This window comes from Loa loa (genome assembly GCF_000183805.2).
Source record: "Loa loa unplaced genomic scaffold supercont3.248, whole genome shotgun sequence".
Lineage (NCBI taxonomy): Eukaryota > Metazoa > Nematoda > Chromadorea > Rhabditida > Onchocercidae > Loa > Loa loa.
The window spans coordinates 13,015-39,641 of NW_018108428.1; the positions used below are offsets into that span (position 1 = coordinate 13,015).

Here is a 26,627-nt window from a genome sequence, read left to right on the forward strand (position 1 = left end):
AGATCCTATAATACGACGAGAAAATCATAAGTGGAAACGAGGATATGGAGATAACGGAAGAAGTTTCGCTGGAACAGGAAGATGAATTTGATCAAGCTTCGATGAAAATCAGTACGCCACCAGTAGTTAGTCACCAGACTGAAATGATGAGCATCGGAAAACCAGAACAAATCGGAGGTGTATTATTTTCAAATTATTTTTAGTAAGACTTTACTCAACCTAATATGTGAAGAAGGACAGGAAGTGTGATCATGAAGATTAGGTCACGTATGAACAGATGAAATTGGGAAAAAACGTCTTCAAAATGGTTTCCACCACGTCATTTGTTGTGTCATTCGTTTTACCTTGCCAATCTCTTAATAATGGAAATACTGAGAAGAGAAAAGAATGAATGAGTGTACCGTACATCTAGGATGTTATCGCCAGGATAGAATTGCTTTTATTTTGACATTTCTTAAAGGAGGGTCATAATTTTTTCCTTCTTTGCTGATCATGATTCGTTAACTTTGAGATCAAAGAAGATAAAAGGCAATTTGGCTTAAAAGATTATGAAAAGTGGAACAGTTATATCAAAGTTCTTGTACAAATAAAAAAAAACAGCATTTCAGATACTGATGGGGACGGCGATGCTGCTCGTACCGATTATAGTGATTCCATTCAGTCTTCGGATATTGGCAAGTTAACTGAGAATTTTTCGGATCGTTAGACTATCGAATTACGTATTACAGGAAGGTTTTTTCCGGTGATGGGTCATACGTTGCAAAGACCTGAAATGTTTTGCCTATTAAAGATGTTACATTCCTAAACCTAACCCATCAGTTATGAGGAAGTTTTTTAAAAACTTACAACTCCGGATTCTTTTGAATAAATCACAAATTCTTAGTTAAGAAACTACATTTCAGCTAGTGAAGAGTCCACCTCAACACATCGTATGCTTACTCGTTCTGCAGCCAAAGGTAGTCACAGACATTGAAATATTTTGAAAAAGTTTTGCTTTTCATATATTTGAACCAGACGTGATTTCATGAACTGATCCCTTTATCAACCAACTCTGTTAATGCTATCTCTGCATTTTATGATCTTGAGCTTATCACATCCACATCTTTCCGTAGTCAATAAATGGATCTTAGCTGTAAGTGGAACACCTCAAAAATCTGCATGGTAATTTACGTCTACCGTAATTTCGCCTTGATTTTCTGCTAAGGAAATGTATTTCAAAAAAAAACCACTTTAGCCGCTAAAGCAGCATCTCAGTCAGCGGAAATTATGAAAACACCGAAAAAACGTAAGAGAAGTGGAGCGAGTTCAACATCGAGTGGCGATGCAACATCAACACGTTCTGCTCGAACTATGTTAGCTAAAAGTAAGTTGAAGAAATTGAAGCTGCGCTGGTTTAAATTCTTTAATTTTATGCTTTTATTGAAACTCACGTCCTGTTCGTTTTCTCCGATAAATTATGGTTCTCCTAAATCACGAAATTTGGATATAATGTTGATAAGTACAAATTTTTACTTCTCCTTCCAATGTTTAGTTTAACCTGAATTCCAGAATCTGATTTTTGTCTCACCCATCGTAATAGTTTCTTACAGTCAACTTTTTAGCGGATATTGCTTGCTCATGTAGTTATTGCTGAAACTTGCATACAATCAGTTCAGAAAAAGTAAAAAATATAGACGTTAAAGAGAAATGAAGCGCTGACACTGATTACTGTGAGAGTGAATCAAAAGTGAATGATAATTTCAGCAAATCTTATAATTATGGTTAAAAATTGCAATCGAAAATTTATTTTGGCTTCACTCATATGTTTGAAATATTAGTACCATTTGAAAGGTCAAATAGTTCCATTTCTGATCAAGTTTTCTGGAACTTTCTTACAGTTCTTAATCTTTGAACTTTCAGAGATGGCAAAGAAACCAAGACATTCACGCACGGGCCACAAATAAGATTCCCTGATTCTACTGAACGTTTTTCCTGAAAAATTCCTTTTTCTAATATTCCAAATTTCAATTTTAATGTTCTTTTATCTCAAAAAAATATTGCTTTATTTGTAATCTTGAGACAACTTATCACCTCCCTTATTGCCTTCCTTTTACTTCCAACCTTAAGTCTTCCACCCTGTCTTGTTTTGTAATATTTTCACTGAGTAACATGGAAAACATCTTAATTGTTAATCAAAATTACAAATATTTGGTGTCATATTATCCTCCAAATTGAATCCTTATCTCCAATAGGTTTGTGTAAGAGGGTTTGTAGTGAGAAGTACAATACATTAGGTAGCTGCTCCAAAATTAAGATTATGGATTTTTTCATATACATCGTCATAGATAGTTCTGCAAGGAATAGTTCAATGAATTTTAAGCTAGTTCATGTTTTACTAAGTTATATCGTTTCATGCATGTGTTGACTTTTTGTTTCCCTCATTTTTCTGTAATGATAATTTTGCCACATTTCTTTTCATTTTAAATAAAGTTCAGTTGTGATTTCTTCGGCATTCAGACTTCATCAATCAATTTGGTAGAGTCAGATTTCACTTCACGGTTGGTCCATGTGCTTTTTTTTTCGGATTCAATTTCCAACGATAAGAATGGAATTTTATTAGCATGCAAAAAAAAAAAAACTTCCGTTTATTATGTGTAGTATATATCTTTTTGTCTGCAAAAGAGAATCAAAACATATGATACATCAGGTAGCTGCAAACTTGGCAAAAATGGAACGCATTATTGGCATTACAATTTATGACTGAATTTAAGTTCAAATGCATTTTAAATTCATTTCTTCAATATAGAAATTTTAACAACAAATGAAAGTTTATTACAAAGATTGCCATTTTTAATTGAGGAGTTTTCATATGATGAGATATACTAAAAGACTAATATGCATTAAGCTTCTAGAAAATGATTTAAAGTAATCTGTTTAATCATGCATTGAACGATGACAACAAACAATGGCGCATTTTGTTTTACAAATAATGGATGAAGCATTTATGGAAGCAAGAGATACCGATGATTAAATGGTCGAGATGAGGTATCCAATGATAACATTTGGTATACATAGGCGGAATTTACCAATACGAATATAGTTATTTTCCTTTTTTTTTTCCTTTTCATTTTTGCCTCATTGTGGACAATTTTGCAGCAATTGAATTGTTGATGAAAAGAAACGTTCCGACGCTATACCAATAACTATGGTTACAATGGTTATTTGATTTATTCGACCTAATTAATAACGCGATTCATTTTTTCCTTTTTTTTTTTTGTTCCCCCATTTAAATAAATAATTAGATGCTTTCGCTATTTGAAGACATCCGTACATGATTGTCTTTTATTAATATTGACATTACAATAACAAAATAAGGACTGATCAATTAGCAAAAGAATGAGATCAAGGAAACCGTAAGACAAATGGATTTTTTTAATTTGGGAATCAAAATTTTAGCTAATTCGGAAAGATAGCTAATCCGCTAATTAGTTAATCTATTTAATCTAGAAATTTAAAAAATCTAGATCTAATATAGATCTAGAAAATCTCGATCTAATTTAGAATGATAGCTAATTTAGCTAATCCAATTATTTCAACAATAACAATATTAGTTCAACCATTAAAATTTCTCAAATTCATACATTTTTATTTGACTTATATTAAATATTTGTTAATTACTTTAGAGTCATGTTTTTTTAAATTTTTTTAACTAATGACTTTTTTATTGATAGTATAAACTATTAGGTTTAAAAATAATATATTCTGTTAATTTGGAAATGCATTTAGTAAATTTAGAGTAATATTATAATATCAAAATGAAATGATGTAATTTTTAATAGCCCATATAATCCAAATTTTAGTCGTCACAGATATTAAATGGTCACAGATCACCTATTAGGAAATATTACTTTATAACAAAATTTAATTTTCTTTTTAGACTACAAGAGCTTTTTTTGACTAAAAGCGCCTGATATATGTATACATTGCAACAGTTCTTTTAATATATCATACAAACAAGTAAAAATTATCGTTTCCATTTTTTTTTAATCACATTTAAAATAAATTACGATTTAAAATATTATCAAATTGAATAAATATTTTATAATATTTAAAAAAATCAATATATCATTTCATTGAAATATTTAAATTTTCAAAAAATTTAGCATCAAATGCATCGGCAAGTGTAATTAATTTGGCACCAATTTCTTTCGTAGTTGTTTTGTACTGATCTGAAATTTATTGAAATGAATTATTCCTGTGAAATTTTTTGATATTAATCAAATTTAATCATCAAATCTTTTTAATCTTTTAGATATTACTCGTAGAAGGCCATTATAATCGATGACCAAGTTGATATTTTTTTTTATTTCGTTATCAAATGACAAAAAAAAAGTTAAGATCTGATATTAAGTTACAAATCATTAGAATAAACAAAATCTCTTGATTTATTTCAATTTATATCAATGATAAAATTTGAATTTTTCAGTCTTTTTTTTAAAGCTAATAAGATAATTTTACAATTTGATAACATGCCTGTAATTTTTTTATAATTTAATACCTCTAATTTGACATACCTTTAATTTGAGTAATTGAATCTGTACATTGCTTAATTTCATCCGAATTCCAAAATTGCTTCCTATAAGCTTTTACTTTTCTTCTTAGCTTATTTTCATCATTTGCATTGGATGAAAAATGCTGAATATAGCTTGGATCATTTTCATTCTTACATCTTGAATCAATATTTTGACTTAGTAAATGCATACACCGTAAGGAATTCGGGCTACCGTATCCACTATCCGATATCAACTGATGAGATGACATTTTATGTACAGAATATGAAAAATCTGAAAAAACAAAAAATTTGATTTATTTCACAATTGCATGTTTTAATTTTTAATAATTAACAGAAATTGAAATAAATGAATTAAATATGCGCACATATATTATAAATTGGCAAACGAATCAAGCTAGTTAATTATTTTTAATTAATAAAAATTCTTTTTAAGCTTATGATAAAAAAAAAGTATCATTTGAAAAGTCCTCAAAAATTCCTAAAATTTTAAACTTAGAAAAAAATTTCAACTAATGGATTAAAATTATATTAATTTTTCACCAGAATTTCTTCACACATGATTAAATTTAATGTAATTTTGGTGAAAATTTTAAAAAAAATTTTCAATTTATAAATTTTTCGTACATTCTAATCCCATTTATTAATATATAATTAAAATACGGTAATAATCCTATAGCATACGATAATTGTCTAACAACAACAGGTTATCCACTAGAATTTCTTCACATATGGTTAAATTTTAACATGTTATTAGGGGCGGTTCTATTTCGCGCAATTGGATTATCGTTAATCTCATCATAATTAATGAGCTAATTATGCTGAACTGCTTTTAATTATCTGTAATTACAAGCAAGGAATGAGATTTTGAAATTAAAAGCATAAATGTGAGGAAAAAATAACCAGAAGGAATATGAGGTAAGAAAATGTAAGTGTTAAATGAATTATAACATTTCATCCTATTCAAATAGTTTTTTAAATTTTAATTTTTATGCAATAAAATTAGCATTATATATAAAATTTACCAAATTTTCTTTAAAGAAAAGATTTTTTAAAAAAAAATTCATAAATTTTTACTTTTATTGAAGATTTTGAAATCTAAGATTATTTTCTTTTTTTTTTGAAGGAATTACAATTATGAAGTTTATTATTGATTAATTAAGTGTACGATAATTGATAATAAAAATAATATTATAACATAAAAAAATTCTGACAGTGATTGGTTATTTACGAAATCTTACATGTAATTCAAGGTAAGCAAGCGTAAGCAAGCGTACTTCACGTAACGTTATAAAATCAGCAAGTTTTTACGTTGCAATTCCCCTTAATGATTTCTATTACATAAAAAAATTTTTTTTGTAGTTTTTTTTTTTCTAAAAACAATGTTTCATTTTCCGTTTTCAAATTTATCAGTTTGTAATTTGTATGATCGAAAGGAACCATTGTTATACATTGACCTTTGACCCTGTTGAGAATGAATGAATGAACTATTTCATATAAGAGGTCATTCATGATTGATTATCTTAACAACATGTGCAACCAATAAACACATGGATCATAGCATTCTTTCTCAGATATTTATAAGAAAAACAGCTGTTGTCAGTGAATGATTTCAAAATATTAAGGTATGTTATGAAGTAAAATTTTGGTCTAATTTTATCAATTAATTTTAAATATTTCTAAAATTTCAAATTTAACATTCAACTTCCTTTTGTTTCGAAATTGGAAAAAAAAACAACTAAAAATTTTTAAATGAAATTGAAATTTGACACAGATTTAGTCCAATTGTATGAGTAATGCTTTGAAGTTTTATGGTAGTTTAATTTATTAAATTTGAAATGATCAATTAAATTATCGTAGGTTAATCTTGCAATTCTTATTCAAATTTCCTTCTAAGCTTTATTAATATCAATATGATAATGGTGCTTACTTGTAATTTATGACACTTTCATTATTTAAAAAACATTAACAGTAATTTCAGAATTTGAAATAAAATTCTGATTAATTGCAAATTGCGGTTGAATTTTAACTGAAAGATTTAATTTTTGTTTTTTTTATTTTTGATTACCAAATGTGATATAAAATTCAATTCAAATTTATCAGTTATGTAATAACATAAATGATATATTGTTTGAAGGATAAGATACCTTATTACAGTTTAATATTCAAAATAATAATAAACAACGGAACATTCTTCATGCTCAAAACATTTTCTTTTTTTTTTTTAAATCACCAATATGAAAAATATAAAATTTGTGAAAGTGAAATTACGCTGTTTAAATTTTTCAAATTTCATCTTAATTTCTGAAACTGATAAACTTCTTCGATTAACTCGTACATTCCTTCATGTTGTAATTTAAGATTAAATTTTGATCAAAAAATAGAGCATCAAGTAATTTTGTCTCTTTTATCTCCATGTTATTTTTATTATTTTTCAATTATATTTATTTAAGTTACAGATACTTTTGTCCCGAATTTAATTATAATTATGTATTTTTTTCAAGTATTATTATTCTAAATTTAATTTTAAATATTTAAGTCATACTTGTTTTAAATAAAATCATCAAATGATGGCGCACACTTTCAATAAACAATAAACCTTTAAATTTTGAATAGTATCTTCAAAATTTTCGATAAATATCATTGAATTAAATAGTATCTATCTTTAATTGTGCAATTTCCGTGAATTATACCTTAAAAAAGTGTCATAGCCTTCTTTATTGTGACACATAGAAAAATTCTGTTCCCCAAAATTACCAAATAATCAATATGTGGAAGAAGTGATATGGATATGGAGTTAAACCCGAGATAAATCGGAAGTTTACCTCACGGGGTCAGCCTCAAAAATTGCTAGTAACACAGGAAACGGAAAATGTTATGATGTTCGTTTCACATTCGGAATCATTTCCAGTATTCCATAACTGTGTATGGATTAAATCTCGTTGGTTCATCAGTTAACTTTCTATTACTATCGTGATATTAAGGTGTCCATTACCTATTACCGTAATATCACATGAGCAAAAGGTTAGAATTATCAGAGAGAGAGGGAGAGGGAGAGAGAAAAAGGAAAGAAGGGAGAAAGGGGAAAATAGGGAGAGCAGTAGAGGAAGAAGGTAGAGGGAGGAAATTCATTTCATCATTAAAAAAGAAAAAAAAATTGAAGATTGTCATGAATATGGACTTCAAATATTTGATATCTGTTAGCAAGAGAAGTGAAATTTCTTAAAAGCATAATCTATTACTATTGGAAAGATCAGACAAAGGAGAGTAGACAAAATAAGAGAGTATATTATTGAATTGTTAAGAGAAAGATTATAAATTTCTGAAACGAAAAAAAAGAACGGAGAATAGAGTGGATGGATCAAGAATTTCCACAAATTTCCTGACATTAAACCCTCATTAAGCTACATTATTTTAAATATATTAATGCTTTTCAGTGTCAACAAAATTTGATAATTTGGATTTGGATGTGTGCGAGAAAGAATCTGGACTTTATTAAGACAAAGGATTTTCCGGAAAGTCTAAAAAAAAAAACACAACCCACTCCCTCCCACGCGTGATTCAATTTGAAGTTTATTTAAAATTAAAATTGCAGCAAAAGAATTTTCTGGGAGGTCCAAAAAAAAAAACACAACAGACTCCCTCCCACGCACGATTCAATTTGAAGTTTATTCAAAATTAAAATTGCTGTACAGTACTTTACGGATGGACGCATGATATAGGATGTGGTTGCGTAATATGGCACGTGCTACCGGAAGAGGTCAATAGGTGGTCGATACGGGCAGGACGCGGTACGTGGGATTCCGTTAGAATTAGACGTAAACGCTTGAAGAAGTGGTATTTTTACATGGTATTTGACGTTTTTGTATTTGTTAGAGAATGAAAATAATGGATTGGATTGAAATGTTGCACTGGAAAGTATCATAGCGCAAAAATCCAAATCAAATTGAATTTTTGAATTTTCTAAATTCGTTTTCTTATTTTTTTTCTAGCAGCGCTGCGCATAGATTTGCGTCAAAAGATGTCATCGATGAATTCGAGCAGGATTAGAGCTGCAGAAAATACAATCAGTGAGGATGAGAAAGCTGTTTATGATCGACAGATACGTTTATGGGGTTTAGAAACTCAGAATCGGTTAGTTTTGGGCTTTTTATTGTTCTTTTGGAATACTTCTTATTTTTGTTTTGTTGTGTATTTGGCGTGTTATTCAGAAATAATGAGAAATAATAGCTTCGGTTGAACTCAAGCGCTTGCAGGTTGCGCAGTTCGACAGTATTGGTTGCTGGTATGTCAGGGTGTGGAAGCGAAGTGTCAAAGAATTTAATGTTAACTGGATTAAAATCATTGACCTTGTTGGACAATAAAACAGTAAGTACCATAGATTTTTCAAATAGAAATATATGTGCGAATAGTGCAAACATATGACCATTAAGCGTTATTTTCTCTATTCTGAAACCTTTTTTTAATTGCTGTGAATCCGAACACATATGAATATCATACTTGGATCATTTGCTTGTTGAGCGAAAATTAATTTGAATATTGTTCTAATAATGTTTTTGATTTTTTTTTTCAGATTTGTGCGGATGATTATTGTAATCAGTTCTTATTGCAACGTGGCAGTGAAGGCAAAAATGTATGTTCTTAAAATATAATTTGGTCAAAATAAGTATCGAGATCTAATCCCAAGCTCCTCCGCTTGATTTCCAAATAGTGATCACTTCACTTATATCACTCATGTTTTTTAATGCATTAATTGGAATGGATAATTTAGTAGTTAATCTGTTGGTTCTTATTGGGACTTTTTTATTGCATTTTTTCCCAAATCAAAACTTTATTACTTCGCACTGTTTTGTTAAAACTTTTTGTAATATTTCTAGTCTCTGTGATGGATATAATTAAAATTTCAAAGATAATTCATGTAATTCTATCACATTTATTTTATGAACTGTTATTTTCCAGCGTGCTGAAGCATCACGACAGAAATGTCAGTTATTAAATCCAAATGTGGAATTACATGTGGATACGGGAGATATATCCGAAAAAGATGAAAAGTTTTTCAATAATTTCGATTTGATTATTTTGGTTGACCAGAAATACGCCGTTGTTAGTCAAATCAGTAAAATATGTCGGGATATTAGAAAACCGTGAGATTTCGTTAACTTCTGTAACTTTGTTTACTAGTATAAAACTGTATAATAATTAGAAGAATAGTTAGAAATGAGCAACATATCACTAGTTCAAACCAAGCAGTTTGAATCTGGAATAGTCCAGTAGATGAAAGGATGATTTGATTCTTGGTCTCGTGTTCACCATTTGCGTAATCTTTCTTTTGAATGTGGAATAGTTGTGTTGCAGTCAGGGGACATTTAAGCTATATATTTAGGATAATACTAGTTATTAGCGGCACTTCTGAATTATGTATATGCCCAGAGTTTTTTAATAATTCCTGAATAACGATGACAGCTGGAAGGATATCATGTTTTTTCTTTTTTTTCTATTTTTATCGATATTTGTAAAAATTAGTTTCAGATTTATTGCTGGAGGCGTTTTTGGTTGGGTAGGATACGCATTTTTCGACTTTACAGACTGTTTATTTTTAGTGTAAGTTTATTCATGTGCCACCTACACCTGAATGCAACATCGACAGTATCATCTACTGGATATTATATGTTGTCTTAGCTCTTGTTACACTGTTGATTCACCTATTTACTCAAATGAAATACCTATGTTGCTGTTTACTAACTGATATGTTTACGCTCATGCCTGTTGGGTAACGCTTACTTTGACCAAGTTGAGAGTTAATAGATCATGCTGTTTCTCAACATGGATTTTAGGACTATGCCGAAAATAAGGGCAGGTAGTGTACTTGACGATGACTCTGTAGGAGATGGTCCCTCATCAGCAAAAAAACAAAGAGTCGATATTGAATTAGAAAATGGAAAAGGAGGGAAGGAAAATGAAGCATCAGTGAATGTGGTACTGGATGATGAAGACGAAAAAGTGCAGATGGTAAGTGATTTTCTAGGCTGGGATATAAATATATATTATGTTAGTGAAATTGGAAATGAAATTAAAATTTCGGTTCTTCTCACGTATCCACCTTTCAATACGACCGAAACTGCATATTGCAAAAATATATCCTGATTGAATTTAAAAATCAATTAGAAGCGAAGTAAAAAATTAATTAGAAGCATTCTGTTTTGCTTAATTTCACGATTTTTACTGCTTGCAGACATTTTCATACCCATTATGGGACGATGCATGGAATGTTGACTGGTCTCATAAACGGCTGATTCGTAAAGCGAAACAAATTTTGCCGAGATCATATTTCCCAATCCGAGGTATTTTTTCATTTACTATTCTTTTGCGATAAAGTTCTATTTCAAACAGTAAAAATTGCTTTTTTGTAAAATTTCTCTTTTATACCTAGAACTTCTGATGCAGAAATTTGCGAGGCAATTTAATCCGGGAAAATGTGAGCAATTTTTTGACTCAAAACAGCAAATTCCCATAGATCTGTTTTCTAGTTATGCTTCGATTGCAAGATAGTGATGATGCTGTAGATCAAGAAAAATTTGTAGAACTGTGGAAGAAAGAACTGGAGCAATGCAATCATGTCCTTGATGACGAATATTTCAACGTCAAATATTTTTCACAGTTAGCAAAATTTGATTCTCTTAAAAACAGTTGTGGTTAACAACTGAAAAGTTTCTGCCTGATCCATTATGATTGTCCTGAATAATTTTTCTTTTTACTTTTGCTTTTTTTTTTTACTTTTAAGCATGGAGTTATTTCAGTTTTGTTGGACCTCAACTTAGCTCAGCATGTGCCATCGTTGGAGCACATATAGCACAGGAAGCAATAAAGGTTTTCTTTCCTTTTTCATTTGAGAATCTGTTCATGTTGCATTGGATTGAAAATTAAAATCTAATTAAATTTTATCCACAAGATTGTTATTCCAAAATGCATTATGCATTTCAAATATAGTGGGCTTGCAGAAGACAGAAGAATTATCTGACCGTTCACCGCATAGTTCTTATTTATTACTGGATAGTATATATAAGCATGGATAGGATTTCTAGAAGAGTCATTTTAACCTTCGAGATTATTCGGTTAAAAGCATCTTTTTATTTATCCTGTGTTGAGAGTAACTCTTTGGACTGCTGAGCAGAGCTGGCTGACAGCAGTGTTTTCTCGATTTGTTTATCTCCGATATTATCTAATAGTTGTACTTACACAGTGCTGTAAGATCAAATTTCGTTGGAAATCGCGGTTATTATTCCAATTATTCCTATGTTTACGCGAACAGATTTTCAAGGATTTGAATTCATAGTAGTTACTTCCCTAAAAAAATTAAGTTTCAGGCACTTTCGCAAAAAGATGATCCTCTTCGAAATGTGTTCTTTTATTCGGCAATTGATACCAGTGGTATTGTTTGCCATTTGCCACCGATCACATAATTTCATTGTTGATTTCGATAATATTAATGAATTCAGCCTTTATAGATGATCTCACATTATATTTCATTTTTTTAAATATCATCATTATTGTTTTGGCTCGTTCTGAATAATGGTGAATACTTTATTGCTAAATCGATTTGTTTTGGCTGTCTGCAGATGATGGAAAAATTCGAGTTTATATCATGCAAATATCAGATAAACTGACACAAACAACTTGACTTATAAAATTTAAATAATAGAATTCCATGAAATATGCAAGTTTTTGTGTTTTTAAAAAAGCTTGTCATTGGAAAAATGGAACGGCAAGGTGGCGGTATTTTGAAGCGACAGGAATGATGGTATAAAGCCGGGAGATATGATTGTGATGTAGATTGTGTCACTTACATGGAGTAATATCTAGACGATCCAATGATTAAATCAATACGAATAATTGGTTCTTACTTTTTATCGTACTTTGCATTCTTTGTTTTTGTATGTTCGGTGTATGCAAATGCTTCTCACTTCATCTTTTATGTATTGTACTGTTTATGAAAAACGAAAAAAAAGGCAAAATTGTTTATTTTGTCACTTTGATAAATTTGCTCAAATAAATTTTCTTGTTTTACGTTAATGCTGAGTTATTTTAACGTTCAATATATGATACACCAATACAATTATATCCAGGAGATGAAGATATCGTTAAATCCTAACGTCAAATGTTAGATTCATTTATTAAGATTTGAAGTAGTAAGATTTGGAATGTATATTGCTTGGTAATTCAACCAAGATATAAATTATATAATATTTTTTTTCTACTTAAATTTGGCTTAAATAATAGATATGCTGAAAGGAAGGTTAGTAATTTAAGCGGAATATACTGTACAGGATTATACGTGAACTGTAAATCTGCAAGAAGTTCTATATTTTTTCAATTCAGATAAAAGAAAATGAAGGTAAGGAAAGCACGAAGACAAAAGCGAAAGTTATTGCTTACTGATGAAACGGAAATTACAAAACCTGAGAAAATGATAAAAACCAAAAAATCGGATATAGGAGTCGGATCTTCTACTGATGATTTTATACCGGATACTATGCCTACAAGGGCTACTTATCGTGAACAGTTGGAGATTGGTATCCGGAATCGTTTGCTTGTCCTCATACAAGTAAGTTGATTTGAAATTATTTTATTATGTGCACAAAAATTTGTCAGGCTACTTTATAACTTCTAAAACAGAAAAACTGGTTGAAAATCCAAATGATTGTTCCGCAAGGTTAATTTTTAAAAGTAGATTTTGAAGTAAAGGCAATTTTTTGGTTTTCACTCTCAAGGTTCAATAATCTAACGGAGGAATGGAAAAATGATAATGATTGAACGATAATAAAGATTTACATACGAACATTTGATATCAAATTATTGATAGCATCAATAGTAGTCAGTTCAGTAACACCATTGAAAGTAAAATTAGATATTACAATAGGATAGCATTTCAAATCAGTTAATCTTACACCCTTTTGCTAACCGCATGTGACATCGAGCTAACCCAATTTAGCTTATGAATCCATCACATACGTAAATATATTGATGACATAAGAATAAGATTTCCGACAATTCATTCAGTTTCGAATGTTTTTCAAACATTATGACCAATTCCTGATTTTCACATATCTCTTGTAATCAAACCATCTGACTCTTTTTTCGTCAAAAACGTATTAAATTTTAGGGTCCAATTGGTTGTGGTAAGACATCGATAGTGAAGGAAGTTGCACGTAGCATGCAGTTACCATGTCGAACTATACAAATGGGTGAACAAATCGATTCGAAAACTTTGTTCGGAACTTTTCATTGTTTGGATATACCTGGTGAATTTTGCTGGAAGCAAAGTAGCTTCACGAAGGTAAAATTTGGTTGTTTTTCCATAGAGGTGGTATTAGCTGTTTAATGGAGGATGATGGAATTTGCGATCCCAAGTCTCATCGTATATTTCAGTGTCTTATGTATGAGCTTCCAACGGAATTAGGATTTTTTCTTTTCCTATTTATTGCAAAGAATAGTTAAGCAAACGAATCGAAGTGGGGATCGGCGATGATTTCGAGTACTTGCATTAGATTGATTAATTGAGCAAATAAAGAAAAATTTATTTCAAGATAAATAATACTCCTTAATTTCATTCGTTACCAGAGGCATCTTATAATTCTTTCCAAAAAGTTCCAGGGCGTTCCGGCCATGCATAAGAATTTTGTTGAATGTGAGCAAGAAAAAGTTGTTCTAGTCATTTAATAGTAGATTGAATGGATGACTGGTAATGCTAATTTTTTTGGAGGAAGAAAGAGGTCGATATTTGAAATAGAGTTTGTTACGGGAATGCTAATATGAGTAATTTTAATCGCTGGTTTCGTTACAGGATGATTCCGTAATTAATTTTTGAGTAATTATGGTGTTTCCATGTAAGATTTTGAAAGTTTCAGTATATTCTTGATAAAGGAATCATACTTTTGGAAGATATCGACTGTGCTTCTGCTGATTTAATATCACAAGTAATCAACTTGTGTGATAGTCGCGAAGCGCGAGTAACTTCTGGTGAAACGATACGAATGCATAATGAAGCTTATATTGTTGCTACAATGAGGTTTATTTCTGATGCAAGAACATTATTAGAAGTCAGCGAGAAAATGTGGCATAAATGTAGCGACTGCGGAATTTATGAAAATTTTTTTGAATCTTATGAATGTCTTTTATAAGCTTGCGAAAAAGCTTCTTTTAAATTGGTCACATTATTACCAATAACACAGTGAAAAAAATAGAACAAGCAGTTTGGTCCAAAAAATGAGGAAATTAAATTTTCAGGTGTATAAAGCAAGAAAGGTGTTTCCGATCAGCTGATATTGAATTGTTGCTTACTTCGGTACCGTTTGAAATCTCGCTGCCGCCATTTACAGACAAAGAGCTTCACCGTGCTATTTGCATTTTATGCAAAAGAGTTTCACCACTTGCGCAGAAATTGATAACTCTCTTTGGTGAACTAGTCAGCAGTCCAACCAATCGGTCAACTGGAAGAAAATTAGGAGCGACGTCCGTTTATTTAATGATTTTAATGTATTCTTAGTAGAAATATTAAGTAAAATTTAGCTCAAAGCAGTGCCAAAGACTAAAATATATTATAACAAACTTTTACAGAGATTTATTGAAAGCTTGTACACGTGTCAACGATTTGAATGACCTGTCGGACCCGGTGGCTATTTTTCATGAATTAGTCGACTGTTGGATAGTTCACTGCCACCGGCAGGAAGATATTCTTGCATTGTCAGAAATAATTGCCAGTGGTTTGTCTCTCAATCATGACCAACTAATATATCACTTAAATCTCCGATTACCTGAAATTTTGGTGACACAAACCAGCATGAGATGTGGGCGAATGAATCTGATGAGGAATCGAGCAGCGATAACGGGCGAGAGGTAAAAATGTTTTTTAAAGCAGCCATTAGCAATCATTAGTAAAAATATTTTTTATTGCAATCATTAGCACTTCAAAAAAAAACAAATACTTGGTTTATTAAATCTCATAACTCGGGGAGGTGGGGGGAAGGGTATATGTAAAGGTCAGCGAATAAGAATATTCTTCATGGACAAAGAGTGGAAATAATAGAATAGGTTTTTTCAAAATATTGAATACTGAATTAGATCAGCAATCGCGAATTGAAATAAAAATATCTTAATACCACATACTTAGAAGGGATTGCTACTGACACAGACTTGGATCGAACCACTTAGAAATTAGAAACGAGGAATTCATTATGAGTTATTTAAGGAATTGAAGCAATGTTTTTTTTTTCCTGTTGTATTTTAATAAGAATATACAGCGTGAGTACATCTACAGTATACCAATAGTGAATCACCACGTTGTGCAGTAAATATATGATGCAGTGATTAACTAGAATAAACAGATTTTATCTTTAAAATTGAAATTTTAGCAAGGTAACTCATTTTGGCATCACACGTAATGTATGTCAGCTACTGGAGCAGATAGCAGTTTGTGTAAGTCGTACGGAACCAGTATTGCTCGTTGGTGAAACTGGTGTTGGTAAAACAACCATCATACAGCTACTAGCAGATCGTATTGGCACTACTCTACGAATTGTGAATCTCAGCCAGCATTCAGATTCATCTGATTTAATTGGCGGGTATATATTTTAATTATGAACTTTCAAAATTTCAATTTTTATTCCTCATTTAAGATTTCAGCGAAAAATTTTAATGCGTTTGCTCTTTCCATTCATTTATGCGTGGCATGCTTACTAAACACAGGATAACGTGTTTTTTTTTGTTTTATTGAAATTTTAGGTATAAACCAGTGTCAATACCCTATTTGTTAAGACCATTAAAAAAAGAATATGATGAATTGTTTGCTGCAACGTTTGATTTGAAGAAAAATGAAAAATTTCTGCATCATTTAGAGGTTAGTTTTCTTTTCATTTTTCGAGATACTTTTGGATTAGAAAAGATTTTAATCTTTTTGGAATTTTAGTCCAAGAATGTATGAAAAAACTGATTAAGCATTAATTAGTATTTTGGAAGGATATAATATATGAATAATAAATTCTTGCTTATAATTCTGCATATGCAATCCACTACTCTGACCATTCCAATTTAAGTCTCTTTCTGGTCGTAACACAAAACATATCACGGCTGAATTGTCCTTAGAATTGGTAGTTCATATCTGACGTCACCGTTATGGAATGCAGCAGTGTTTTTTTTGTACTGTTTTTCATGATCCTTTCATTTTTTTGGATTTTTTGGTTTAAAAAAAAAAAAAAAAAAAAAGGTGCAATAAATTATTATCAAGGCAGTAATGCTAAAGTGAAAATATTTGTAGTTGGTGTTATACTAACGTAATTTTGGGTATCAGCAATATGTTTTTTTTTTTTGATTTTCTACTTAACGCATTTTTAGAGATGGCGGAAAAACAAGTGAAAGACTTCTTTTTAGATGTGCTTATCAAACGGACGATACAGCGATTATGCAAAGTTAATCACGGAAACAGCACGTCGTACACTGAAAATGTCACCGAAACGTAACTCGCTTAAACTATGGGCGAAGTTACTTGTTCGAGCTGAACGTTGTATTGAATCATTGAAAGCTTCAGCGGTTTCATTTGCATATGTTCGTGGAGCAGTCGCCGAAGTAAATCACTAAAAAACATTTTTTTTTCGAGCTTCTGATTTTCGAGTTCAAAACATTACTTTCCTAATTTTGGGTGACTTTTTTATTTTCCATTTAACAATTGTTGCATTTTTTTTTGCTCTTTTGTTCTAGGCTGCTGAACGAGGTGAATGGCTTCTGGTTGATGAAATTAATTTGGCTACACCGGAATGTCTGGATTCTGTGGTACGCTTGATTGAAGATCCAGAAAGTCGACATCCAGATTTTCGTTTATTTGCCTGCATGAATCCTGCCAGGGATGTAGGAAAACGAAATTTGCCAGCTGGAATAAGGTGAGGGAATTTTTGGAAAGAAACCTGAATGTTCGAACTTTTTAAAATAATTTTAACAGCATCAATTTATAATTTTATGTTTTTGCAGAAGCCGCTTCACTGAAATATTCGTCCATGAAACTACAGAAATGGAACAACTACATATCATCGCACAGGCTTATCTCCCATCATTTGATGTTGCAAAAATATCTATTGTGCTGGAACTTTATCAGACACTGCGTATAGCTTTCCCTGAAAAATATAGGTTTGTTCTGAGGCGTGTGCTCTATAAGTCAACTAAATTCAATTAATCATCTTTACTGCTGTCAAAATTAATGTTTTGCATAAGCCTGTTTTTCCAGCTTACGCACTTTATGTCGTGCGTTGTCATTCACGGCAGAAAATATCTTTGGAAGTGATATGCGTAACATGTATGAAGCAGTATCGATGTCCTTTATGAGCGATTTGAATGCGGAAGCTCAGGAAGTAGTTAGAAAACTTATTCAAAGCAAAATGAGCAAAATCTCGTTTGGCAAAGTGAAGGCGAAATTTATCGATAATCGCATGTTTGTATCACTAATCATATTTCATTAATTATGCACATTGCTCTACTTTTTACTAAATACTTTGAATCATTTACTAAGTGTAGTTAACTTGTGAAAATAGAATTGATGAATAAATGGTGTGTTAGGAGTAACATGAGAATGTGAAATTTTGGAAATAAATATTGATCAATGGATCTGAACTATCAGGGTAGGGAAATAGCCATAAGATATTTAGTTTTTCAGCTGGAATCTTTTCGTTCCACCACGATTTCCAAAGTCAAAGATTTTAGTACAAAAATTTTTAGTAAAGACATTGCTTTAAGCATTGAATATATTTTTTGGTTCCAATTTGCTTCCCCTTCTTTTTCTGGTTCATTTTATTGTTCATTTCTTTTTGCAGTGAAGTTGAAGGATATTGGATCGAAAAAGGAACTGCTGAACTACAGGATGATCCCAGTTATGTTTGTACAGCATCAGTTCGAAAAAATTTAGCCCACCTTGCTCGAGTCGTTTGCAGTGGCAAATTTCCGGTGCTATTGGAAGGTGAAACATCGTGTGGAAAAACAGCTATGGTGAGTTTGGATTCGCAGTTGAAATTAATTTAATTTTTAATTTCAACTGCGAAAATTAAATTAATAGTATCGGTCCCAGTTCTAAATTTCAGGTTCAGTTTTAGAATTTTTGTGCTATACGAGAAGTTGACGGATAAGACAATGTAATTGCAAAAAATGTTTTTTTACTCAAATCATGCCTTTTCTAATTGTTATTCTATAATTTTGCCATAAGCCTGTTGCTTAAGATTTTGATGTTCATGAGTTTTTGAAGTTCGAATTTAAGTTTTAAATAAAAATGTTTAGGTAATGCACCTTGCTAAAATTACTGGGAATGCGATTATTCGGATTAATAACCATGAACATACCGATCTTCAAGAATACCTAGGATCCTATGTACCAGATAGTGATGGCCGTTTCGTATTCGTAGAAGGTCCGTTAGTAAAAGCTGCCCGTAATGGACACTGGATAATTCTTGATGAATTGAATCTTGCACCAACTGATGTCATTGAAGCTCTAAATAGGGTATGTTTTCGAACAAATTTTTTTAGCACTGAAATATAGTATAATTTCTTTGAATTTCTTTTTACCCTCAGTTACACGTGATACTTGACCTTTTTCTTCGTTTATTCATCCTTCTTGGTTTGTAAATGCTAAGAATTTAAACTTAGACCTGCCCACATGTTTTAATTTCAGTTGCTAGACGATAATCGTGAACTGTTTATTTCTGAAACAAATACAGTTGTAAAGGCTCATCCTCAATTCCGCTTATTCGCGACGCAAAATCCCGTTTGCACTTACGCCGGTCGTAAACGTCTTTCACGTGCATTGCTCAATCGTTTTATTGTTCTGCGATTCGATCAACTTCCATACAATGAACTGGCTCAAATGGTCATCGTTAGGTAGCAATGATTCCCAAAATTCCTGTTTCAAATTGCAGTAAATATTTTTCATCGTAATCTTGAGGATTCTATCTAGATCATTCAGTACACTGGTATTGATCAACTACGTACGGCGAAGTAATACTTATGAAAAGGTTTCATGATGCTGGAGTTAAACTGTCCTTTTTTTTAATTCACGGATAATGCTGTTGTTAGTTTGTTCCATTTGGGTTAAATCGAGGAACGCTTAACGGTGTTTCGGGAGCACATCTACCTTAGTAGAATTAAATTTAAATTATTTTATGAATACTCTTTGCAGTTGTAAAATTGCGCCATCGGCTGCACAAGCAATGGTTTCGGTATTCTGTGACTTACGTGCTCATCGTAGTGCAGTTGGCGTTTTCTCCGCCAGTGATGGGCTGATGACGCTTCGTGATTTATTCAAATGGGGGAAGCGACTTGCAAGTTCTGATCAGAATGATTGGCGTCAGTGTTTGGCTGAACATGGTGAGTTTTTTTCCCCTAATGACATATATTTTTTATAATAAAAGCTATCTACTTTTTGAGTTGTGCTTTTGAACGTGATGGGCCAAAATTAGCAAGCGGGCAAATTTGGGCCAAATTTAACAAGTATATCAAGACCGAAGGTTTAGTGTTATGAGTTTTTGATTACTTAAAAACTGACCGTATATCAGTTAATTTTGCTTTTATTTGAATGTATGTGTCGTATTTTCTTTGGGAACATGTGGCCTCATATTTGCTTGTCCCATTTTTAAAATAATTATTTACCAGAAATTGGAAGAATATTGAATTTCAGGTTTTTTATTACTTGGTTCACGGTGTCGTAATACCGTCGATGTTGAGTGCGTGAAAAAAATGTTGGAAAAAAATTTGAAACATAAAATAAACGTTGAGCGGTTGTTTGCCAACGACTCGCATTATTTACCGCTTGAATTTCGTTCATGCACAGCCGTGAATAATATTGTTTTAACTGGTGCCATTCGAAGGATGCTTGTTTTGGTTGCACAAAGTTGGCATTTTGATGAGCCAGTTCTAATCATTGGTGAAACGGGGTGTGGTAAAACAACGGTTGCACAGATGCTTACAAAGGTGATTCTGTCGTTTTCCAGGAAGGATAAAAGAAATATTTATGCAAAAAAATAAAAAAGAAATATCTTTGATTGTTTTGATTTCTTAAAAAAGTGATAACTGACCTTTTACGATGATTAGGTAGAATGCCCTGACTTTTCATTCTAATGGATCTTTTGATTTAACATGAGGGAATTTATTTATCAGGACTTAGTGATTATTAAATGTGTAATATGACATTAAAAAATATTGCAGGAGAAACTGTTAGCTCTGAATTGCCATGAGAAAACGGAAGCTACTGATTTTCTCGGTTCATTACGTCCGGTTGGTGAAGGTACATTCAAATGGATAGATGGCATAGTCGTGCAGGCAATGAAAGAAGGTCGACCACTGCTAATCGACGAAATCTCGCTAGCTTCTGACTCAGTTTGTTTTCTCTTTTTGTTTTTTTTTTTTAGTTTGAACTTCTTATTGAATTTTATTTGTTTTCAAGTGAATTAGTGAAATGACCTTTATGATTAGGTATTGGAGCGGCTGAATCCTTTGTTGGAACCATCTCGTTCACTGTTTCTGAATGATGGCAGTTTATCAGGTGGTGAAGTACGAGCAAAAAGTGGTTTCAAGGTTATAGCAACTATGAATCCCGGTGGAGATTATGGTAAAAAAGAGGTTTGTTTTGTGTTCAAAATCTCGAATATGCTCAAAATTCAGAGGAAAGTTGAGAACTTAGGATTTAAGTTTCGGAAATCTGCGGTTTCTAGTGCCGTGTTTATTAAAAAGTTTTGGTATATTAAAATAAACACTATCCACATTGAGATTCTTTGTTTTTTATTCCTTTGTTATTGGATCAGATAATTTAAAAGTGGATTGTTCAGTTAGTTTTAATCATTCTGTTGTAGCTCTCAAAAGCGCTGCGAAATCGATTCACAGAAATTTGGTGTCCATCAGATGTATCCGGTGACGAACTGATTACTATTGTGGATCGACTGCTGAGCGCAACTACACTGCAGAATGAGAATGATTTGCGGCTAAAAGTTAACAAATGTATTGTACAATTCGTGCAGTGGTTTGATCGCAAATTTTCTCATGTGTTAAGGTTTGTGAATTTATATGGTTACTAACTAAATACTAAGTGGAAGTTCAAAAGTTGCCGGACCTGAAGTTTTGATTTCAAAGTTTTCTGTTTGGTAATGAAAACTCGTAATGATTTTAGAAATACAATAACAATCCGTGATGTAGTTGCAATTGCTCAACTTGTTATTGCTGCATTATCATTATCCAGTTCACCATCCTCCTCAATTTACCATGCTTTTTCGGCAACCCTTTTTGATGCCTTTGGTACTTTATCGACACGTATCAGTTTGGATTGCGATGCCTTAAAAAAAAAGGCCATTGACGAAGTGAGAGTTTTTTCTTTCCTTTAAAAATTCATTTAACTTTTTATTCATTTGTATCCTACAAGAAAAAACCGTAGAGAAGAGTGTCGTAGGTGGAGATTACAATTTCCAGATGAATCTAGCATTAATTTATTTTCATATGGTTTAAAATTGCTTCTAGACTACTTTTTTCTTCAAAAATTAGATTATTCCATTCGAAGTTGTCCAAATGAAATGAATTTCTTTTTGCAAACATTTAGAACCTCATATTTGCAGCTTTGTCGAATCATGCAACAGGAATTGGGTAGCATCTATGATGTAACATCCCTTTTGTTACCAAAATTGCATTTCGATGAAAAAGATTCTCATAGTCTTATTGTTGGAGATTTTCGTATTCCTTTTGGACCAGCCGAACGATTTATGCCCAAAGATTTTACATTTGATGCTTTGACATGCAAGCAGAATATTTTCAGGTATGGAGTCATAATGCTTGAATTTTCAATTTTTTTTTCATCCATTTATTGTCAAGTAATTTTTAGTAGATAAAAAATAATGTTCCATTCATCTTGATCTTTAGTATGCTTTATTTTAATACAGTTTATACCACATATTTTGTTTCATCTCATTTAATCAGACTGGAAGTTAAAAATACGATTCCTTATTACTATTTACTAAAATTTCAACATAATCCATACATATATCGGATATGGGTTAAAATAGCCGAGGAATGAGATTTTAACGATGAATGATTCCTAATGACTCTCCGTAATTTTAAGATTCTTCACACTGAAAGTTATATTCTATGAAAAAGGATATTCTTTGACATATTCGATATATGCATGGATTGTATTGAAAATTTTCAATTACTCAAAATGCAACTTTTATATAGCAGTATATTTAAGGCTTGTGCGTGGACTTGCGGTTGATAAACCAATACTGCTTGAAGGTCCTCCAGGTTGTGGTAAATCGAGCACTGTTGTTGCTTTAGCTGCTGTAACTGGCTATCCATTGACCAGATTAAATTTGTCTGAACAAACGGTAATTTTTTGTTTATCTTCCATCGTATTTTTGTTCTTCACTTATTATTAAAAGAAATTAGCTGCATTTACAATTGTTATAATCGATTTCTGTTTAGAATTATTCAAATATATAGAAAATTTACGCTAAGGATTCCAGGATTTGGCAGATCTCTTTGGTTGTGATGTGCCGGTCATTTTATCAGATGGCACACCATCTTTTATGTGGAGAGATGGACCTATCTTGCATGCAATCAAAACGGGACAATGGGTTCTTCTTGATGAGGTACAAAAATTTCCAAATTTTTCCATGTTTGCTGCATGGCTTTTTCATTTTTACTACATGCTGGTTTTGTAGTACTCTTAATATCAGTACCTTTCATTTTAATTAATACTTAACAATTGATAATTAATGTTCAGTGCCCAAAAAGGAATAATCTTAGTCTTTTTTTTTTTTTGCGCATACGCTGTGCGTGCATACGTGACAAATGATGTTTTAAGAGATTATCATTTAAATTAAAATTATAATTGTCAAATTAAAAACATATTCTTCCTGATTGTGTTACTTATTCCATGCTTATGTGCAAAGTGCGAGTTGCTAGTTATAAGAGATATTGGTCTTTGTTACGATATAGTGTTTGGTTATAATCCCTGAATATGATGCCTGTTTATAGGGTTTAAGGAAGTTAAATAAGTAGGCAATGTTAAATTGGATCAGTAAATTGAATTGTTTAAAGTCCAAACTTATTTAAATTCGTTCAAGATGAATTTGGCATCCCAGAGTGTTTTGGAAGGTCTGAATGCATGTTTTGACCATCGTCACCATCTTTTCATACCGGAGCTGAACCGAACTTTCGACATCGGTGTCGGTGACAGGAGAACACGTTTCTTTGCATGTCAGAATCCATGCTCTCAAGGAGGCAATCGACGGAAGCTGCCAAAATCATTTGTTAATCGCTTTACTTCTGTATGTGCTTGTTGATATTCGCAAAAGAAGTTGTGTAATTTTGTAACTTTTAAACTTTTCAGAAAACTAGCCAAAATGTTGGTGCTTATTTTATTTCAAACTATTAACATAATTAGGATGTGACCATCTTCTCTTCCTCAACAGTTCCCAATTATTCGGTGAATTTCGAATGATTTAACGACACGAGAATGGGATTCATCCTGAGTGGGTGGAAATTGTCGATAGTGTAACATTCTATCGATAATACATTTTTTTTCTATCGATAATATAACAAAAATTCTATCGATAGTGTAACAGAATTATCGGTAGTATAACATTTTTTTTTTTTTTAAATGAAAAGTTTGCAGATTTATGTAGCCGAAATGGATGCATCAGATTTTTTCAAAGTTATAAGAAGTTCATTTGGATCTGTATTGGTTGATGATGTTATCCAACGTATGGTCAATCTGAACAGCTCAATATCAAGTCTTATGGCAGAAGATCCACAATTTCTAAGGAAGGGATCACCATTTGAATTTAATTTGCGTGATTTGTTGAGATGGGCACAACTAACGGTTGAAGTACGTTGAAAGAATTTTTGCAAGTTGAACTTTTTGAGATTGTATTTTTCGAACTTCTGATAAAAACCATACTTCTTTGAACTGAATTATGAAGGTATGTGTCAAGCAGCTCTTTTGATTTTCGATTTTGTGTTTTTCTTAAACCACAAATACATTTGCACGTTAATGTGATGCCAGAGAAGTAGGAGATGATGAAATGCATTCTCGGATATTTTAAGCATGACTGGAAGATACTATGACTTAAATATTTAGAAACACTGAAACTGTAGTATTTTTTAATTTTTGTCTTTTGATATATTTACAGAACAACGGTGATGTTGCATATGGATTTGATTTATTGTATGTATGGCGATTACGTAGTAATATTGATCGAGAAAAGGTAAGTTGGACATGGCCAGTCCTTTTGATTTATTGCAAAAAAAAAGTCAGCTAGTGTAATATATCACGAATTTTTAATGTTACACTGCAGAGCTCATTCATATGACATCCTCATAATAATTTGTAAGATTTAAAGAATTTTGAGTTTTATAGATCGCTAGAACTTGGATTTTTCCTTTTATCTCTCTTTCATCGACATTACAGATGCGAAGCTTATTTTATGAATGTTTCAAATTTGAATGCATTGAAGCCGTAGCATCACTTTCATTGATCGATCCATACGTTCGTATTGGAAAAATAGAATTAGAACGGTCAGGGACAATACGCGAACGACAAAATACGTAAATTTCATTTCCATGTCTTTTTTTTAAACTCATTTAATCCGAGTTAATTTCCGATAATTGAATTCAACCTAGATTTCTTAAGATTGAATTTAACTAACATAACTTGAAATTAAATGAATTCATGTTCAGAAAATTACTGTCATCCCAAATGAAATTGTTGAATAAACTTGCCGTTTGCGTAAAAATGAATTGGCTTACTTTAATTGTCGGGAAAGCTGGTTCTGGTAAATCAACAGCTGTTGAAATTTTGGCATCCATACTTGGAAAAGAGCTTTATAAAATACACCTTACTTCGGAATCTGATTCACTCGAACTTCTTGGATCGTTTGAGCAGGTTACAAAAAATTTTGATTGCAAGTAATCCCAAACGGTTTTTTGTTTCAGTCAAAATTCCACGCTTAATTTACGTTGTCCGATTGTGTATGTTTGTTAGAATCACAGTTCCTATATTTTTGGGATGAAATTCATGGTTTCGTTGATTTTGATGTCATATATGCTTTTCATATTCACTGGACGGTTCTAATACATTTAGTCGTTTCATTCTGTTATACCGTAGGATATCATGAGCAATTTCGCATATTTTTCGGTCCAAAATTAATTTGATATATTCCTAAGCAATAATATGTAATTAATGTATGCATTATTAAGATTACCGATCATATCAATTTCACTTCCATAAAGGAACACTGCTTGAATTTGCTTGAACGGTTTCCGAATTTGTTGGATGATGTAAATAATGCTGAAGATATACTTACTTTGCGAATGGCCGTACAGAGCGCAATGCTTCTCGTCGATGAAGGTTTGTGTTTTCGAATTTCAACATTTTGGAGCATAATTTCTCGTTATTCTATATTATTGAAATAACCATTAATTTGCGCTACTTATTTTATATTCGTGCGTCTGACAAAATGATTTTTAAATATCGTTTTTGCAGATATCGCAAGCAAATTATCAAAATACGACAAGGAATTAGGCAAAAGTAAAATGCGTTTTGAATGGCTTAATAGTCGTTTTGTTGATGCATTTATTAATGGTTACTGGATTTTGATTGAAAATGTCAATTGTTGCAGGTTAATTACTTCATAATCAAGAAAAAAAAACTTCGACTATAATTACTTCATAATCAAAAAAAAAAAAAACTTCGACTATGTTTTTAGTTCTTCGTTAAGGTTATATCTTTTATATTGATTGTTACACTTTTATTTTTTAGTGCAGCAGTATTGGATCGATTAAATGCTTGTTTGGAAAATAATGGGGAATTGAATTTGCAAGAATGTAGTGGTGGTGCTTCTGTTGTGAAAGCACACAATGATTTCCGGTTACTGTTTGTTGTCTTCAATTTTCTGGTTAACTTCGGAACGATTAGTTCGCGTATTGAAATGCTATTGAAAGTTGAGGAATAATAGCTTCGTATTTTTGGCTCGCATTTTCGACATCATGCTCTTCTGATTGTAATTTAGGCA

General features: G+C 31.6%; 4 protein-coding genes across 5 annotated transcripts in view; 3 read left to right on the forward strand and 1 right to left on the reverse strand.

Annotated features, from left to right (window-relative positions):
- Positions 1-44: 44 nt before the first annotated feature.
- LOAG_02748 (hypothetical protein) lies at positions 45-1,943 on the forward strand (the record flags this gene model as incomplete). The annotated part of the gene is made up of 5 exons (XM_003138285.1): positions 45-177; positions 609-701; positions 903-956; positions 1,235-1,363; positions 1,900-1,943. The coding sequence occupies 5 exons, from the start codon at positions 45-47 to the stop codon at positions 1,941-1,943; spliced, it is 453 nt and encodes a 150-aa protein (XP_003138333.1).
- Positions 1,944-4,104: 2,161 nt separating this feature from the next.
- Positions 4,105-4,800, reverse strand: LOAG_02749 (hypothetical protein; the record flags this gene model as incomplete). The annotated part of the gene is made up of 2 exons (XM_003138286.1): positions 4,105-4,208; positions 4,554-4,800. 2 exons carry the CDS (start codon positions 4,798-4,800, stop codon positions 4,105-4,107), a joined length of 351 nt encoding a protein of 116 aa, XP_003138334.1.
- Positions 4,801-8,260: 3,460 nt separating this feature from the next.
- LOAG_02750 lies at positions 8,261-12,596 on the forward strand. Of its 2 annotated transcripts, none has more exons than XM_020446114.1 (11): positions 8,261-8,399; positions 8,542-8,683; positions 8,806-8,917; positions 9,123-9,182; positions 9,509-9,693; positions 10,079-10,150; positions 10,384-10,558; positions 10,782-10,890; positions 11,077-11,206; positions 11,347-11,416; positions 11,914-12,596. In XM_020446114.1, exons 2-11 carry the CDS (start codon positions 8,571-8,573, stop codon positions 12,007-12,009), a joined length of 1,122 nt encoding a protein of 373 aa, XP_020303503.1. In that variant the 5' UTR covers positions 8,261-8,399; positions 8,542-8,570; the 3' UTR covers positions 12,010-12,596. The 2 variants fall into 2 exon arrangements, with proteins under 2 accessions (XP_020303503.1, XP_020305317.1); XM_020446115.1 differs by having other exon boundaries at positions 8,261-8,340.
- A 339-nt stretch (positions 12,597-12,935) lies between these two features.
- LOAG_18286 (midasin) overlaps positions 12,936-26,627 on the forward strand; it is a gene marked incomplete at its 5' end in the record, with an annotated part of 28,895 nt that continues 15,203 nt past the window's right edge. Inside the window, 31 exons of the mRNA XM_020450947.1 lie at positions 12,936-13,151; positions 13,710-13,883; positions 14,455-14,615; positions 14,834-15,058; positions 15,164-15,442; positions 15,958-16,167; positions 16,328-16,442; positions 16,973-17,167; positions 17,300-17,478; positions 17,567-17,722; positions 17,820-18,023; positions 18,403-18,574; positions 18,860-19,078; positions 19,250-19,455; positions 19,754-19,941; positions 20,252-20,544; positions 20,779-20,949; positions 21,046-21,192; positions 21,423-21,619; positions 21,737-21,923; positions 22,176-22,372; positions 22,802-22,937; positions 23,076-23,201; positions 23,679-23,882; positions 24,230-24,442; positions 24,747-24,821; positions 25,025-25,161; positions 25,294-25,498; positions 25,813-25,963; positions 26,099-26,234; positions 26,375-26,482. Coding sequence (XP_020305318.1) covers positions 12,936-13,151; positions 13,710-13,883; positions 14,455-14,615; positions 14,834-15,058; positions 15,164-15,442; positions 15,958-16,167; positions 16,328-16,442; positions 16,973-17,167; positions 17,300-17,478; positions 17,567-17,722; positions 17,820-18,023; positions 18,403-18,574; positions 18,860-19,078; positions 19,250-19,455; positions 19,754-19,941; positions 20,252-20,544; positions 20,779-20,949; positions 21,046-21,192; positions 21,423-21,619; positions 21,737-21,923; positions 22,176-22,372; positions 22,802-22,937; positions 23,076-23,201; positions 23,679-23,882; positions 24,230-24,442; positions 24,747-24,821; positions 25,025-25,161; positions 25,294-25,498; positions 25,813-25,963; positions 26,099-26,234; positions 26,375-26,482 — 5,582 coding nt within the window. The remainder of the gene's footprint in view (positions 13,152-13,709; positions 13,884-14,454; positions 14,616-14,833; positions 15,059-15,163; positions 15,443-15,957; positions 16,168-16,327; positions 16,443-16,972; positions 17,168-17,299; positions 17,479-17,566; positions 17,723-17,819; positions 18,024-18,402; positions 18,575-18,859; positions 19,079-19,249; positions 19,456-19,753; positions 19,942-20,251; positions 20,545-20,778; positions 20,950-21,045; positions 21,193-21,422; positions 21,620-21,736; positions 21,924-22,175; positions 22,373-22,801; positions 22,938-23,075; positions 23,202-23,678; positions 23,883-24,229; positions 24,443-24,746; positions 24,822-25,024; positions 25,162-25,293; positions 25,499-25,812; positions 25,964-26,098; positions 26,235-26,374; positions 26,483-26,627) is intronic.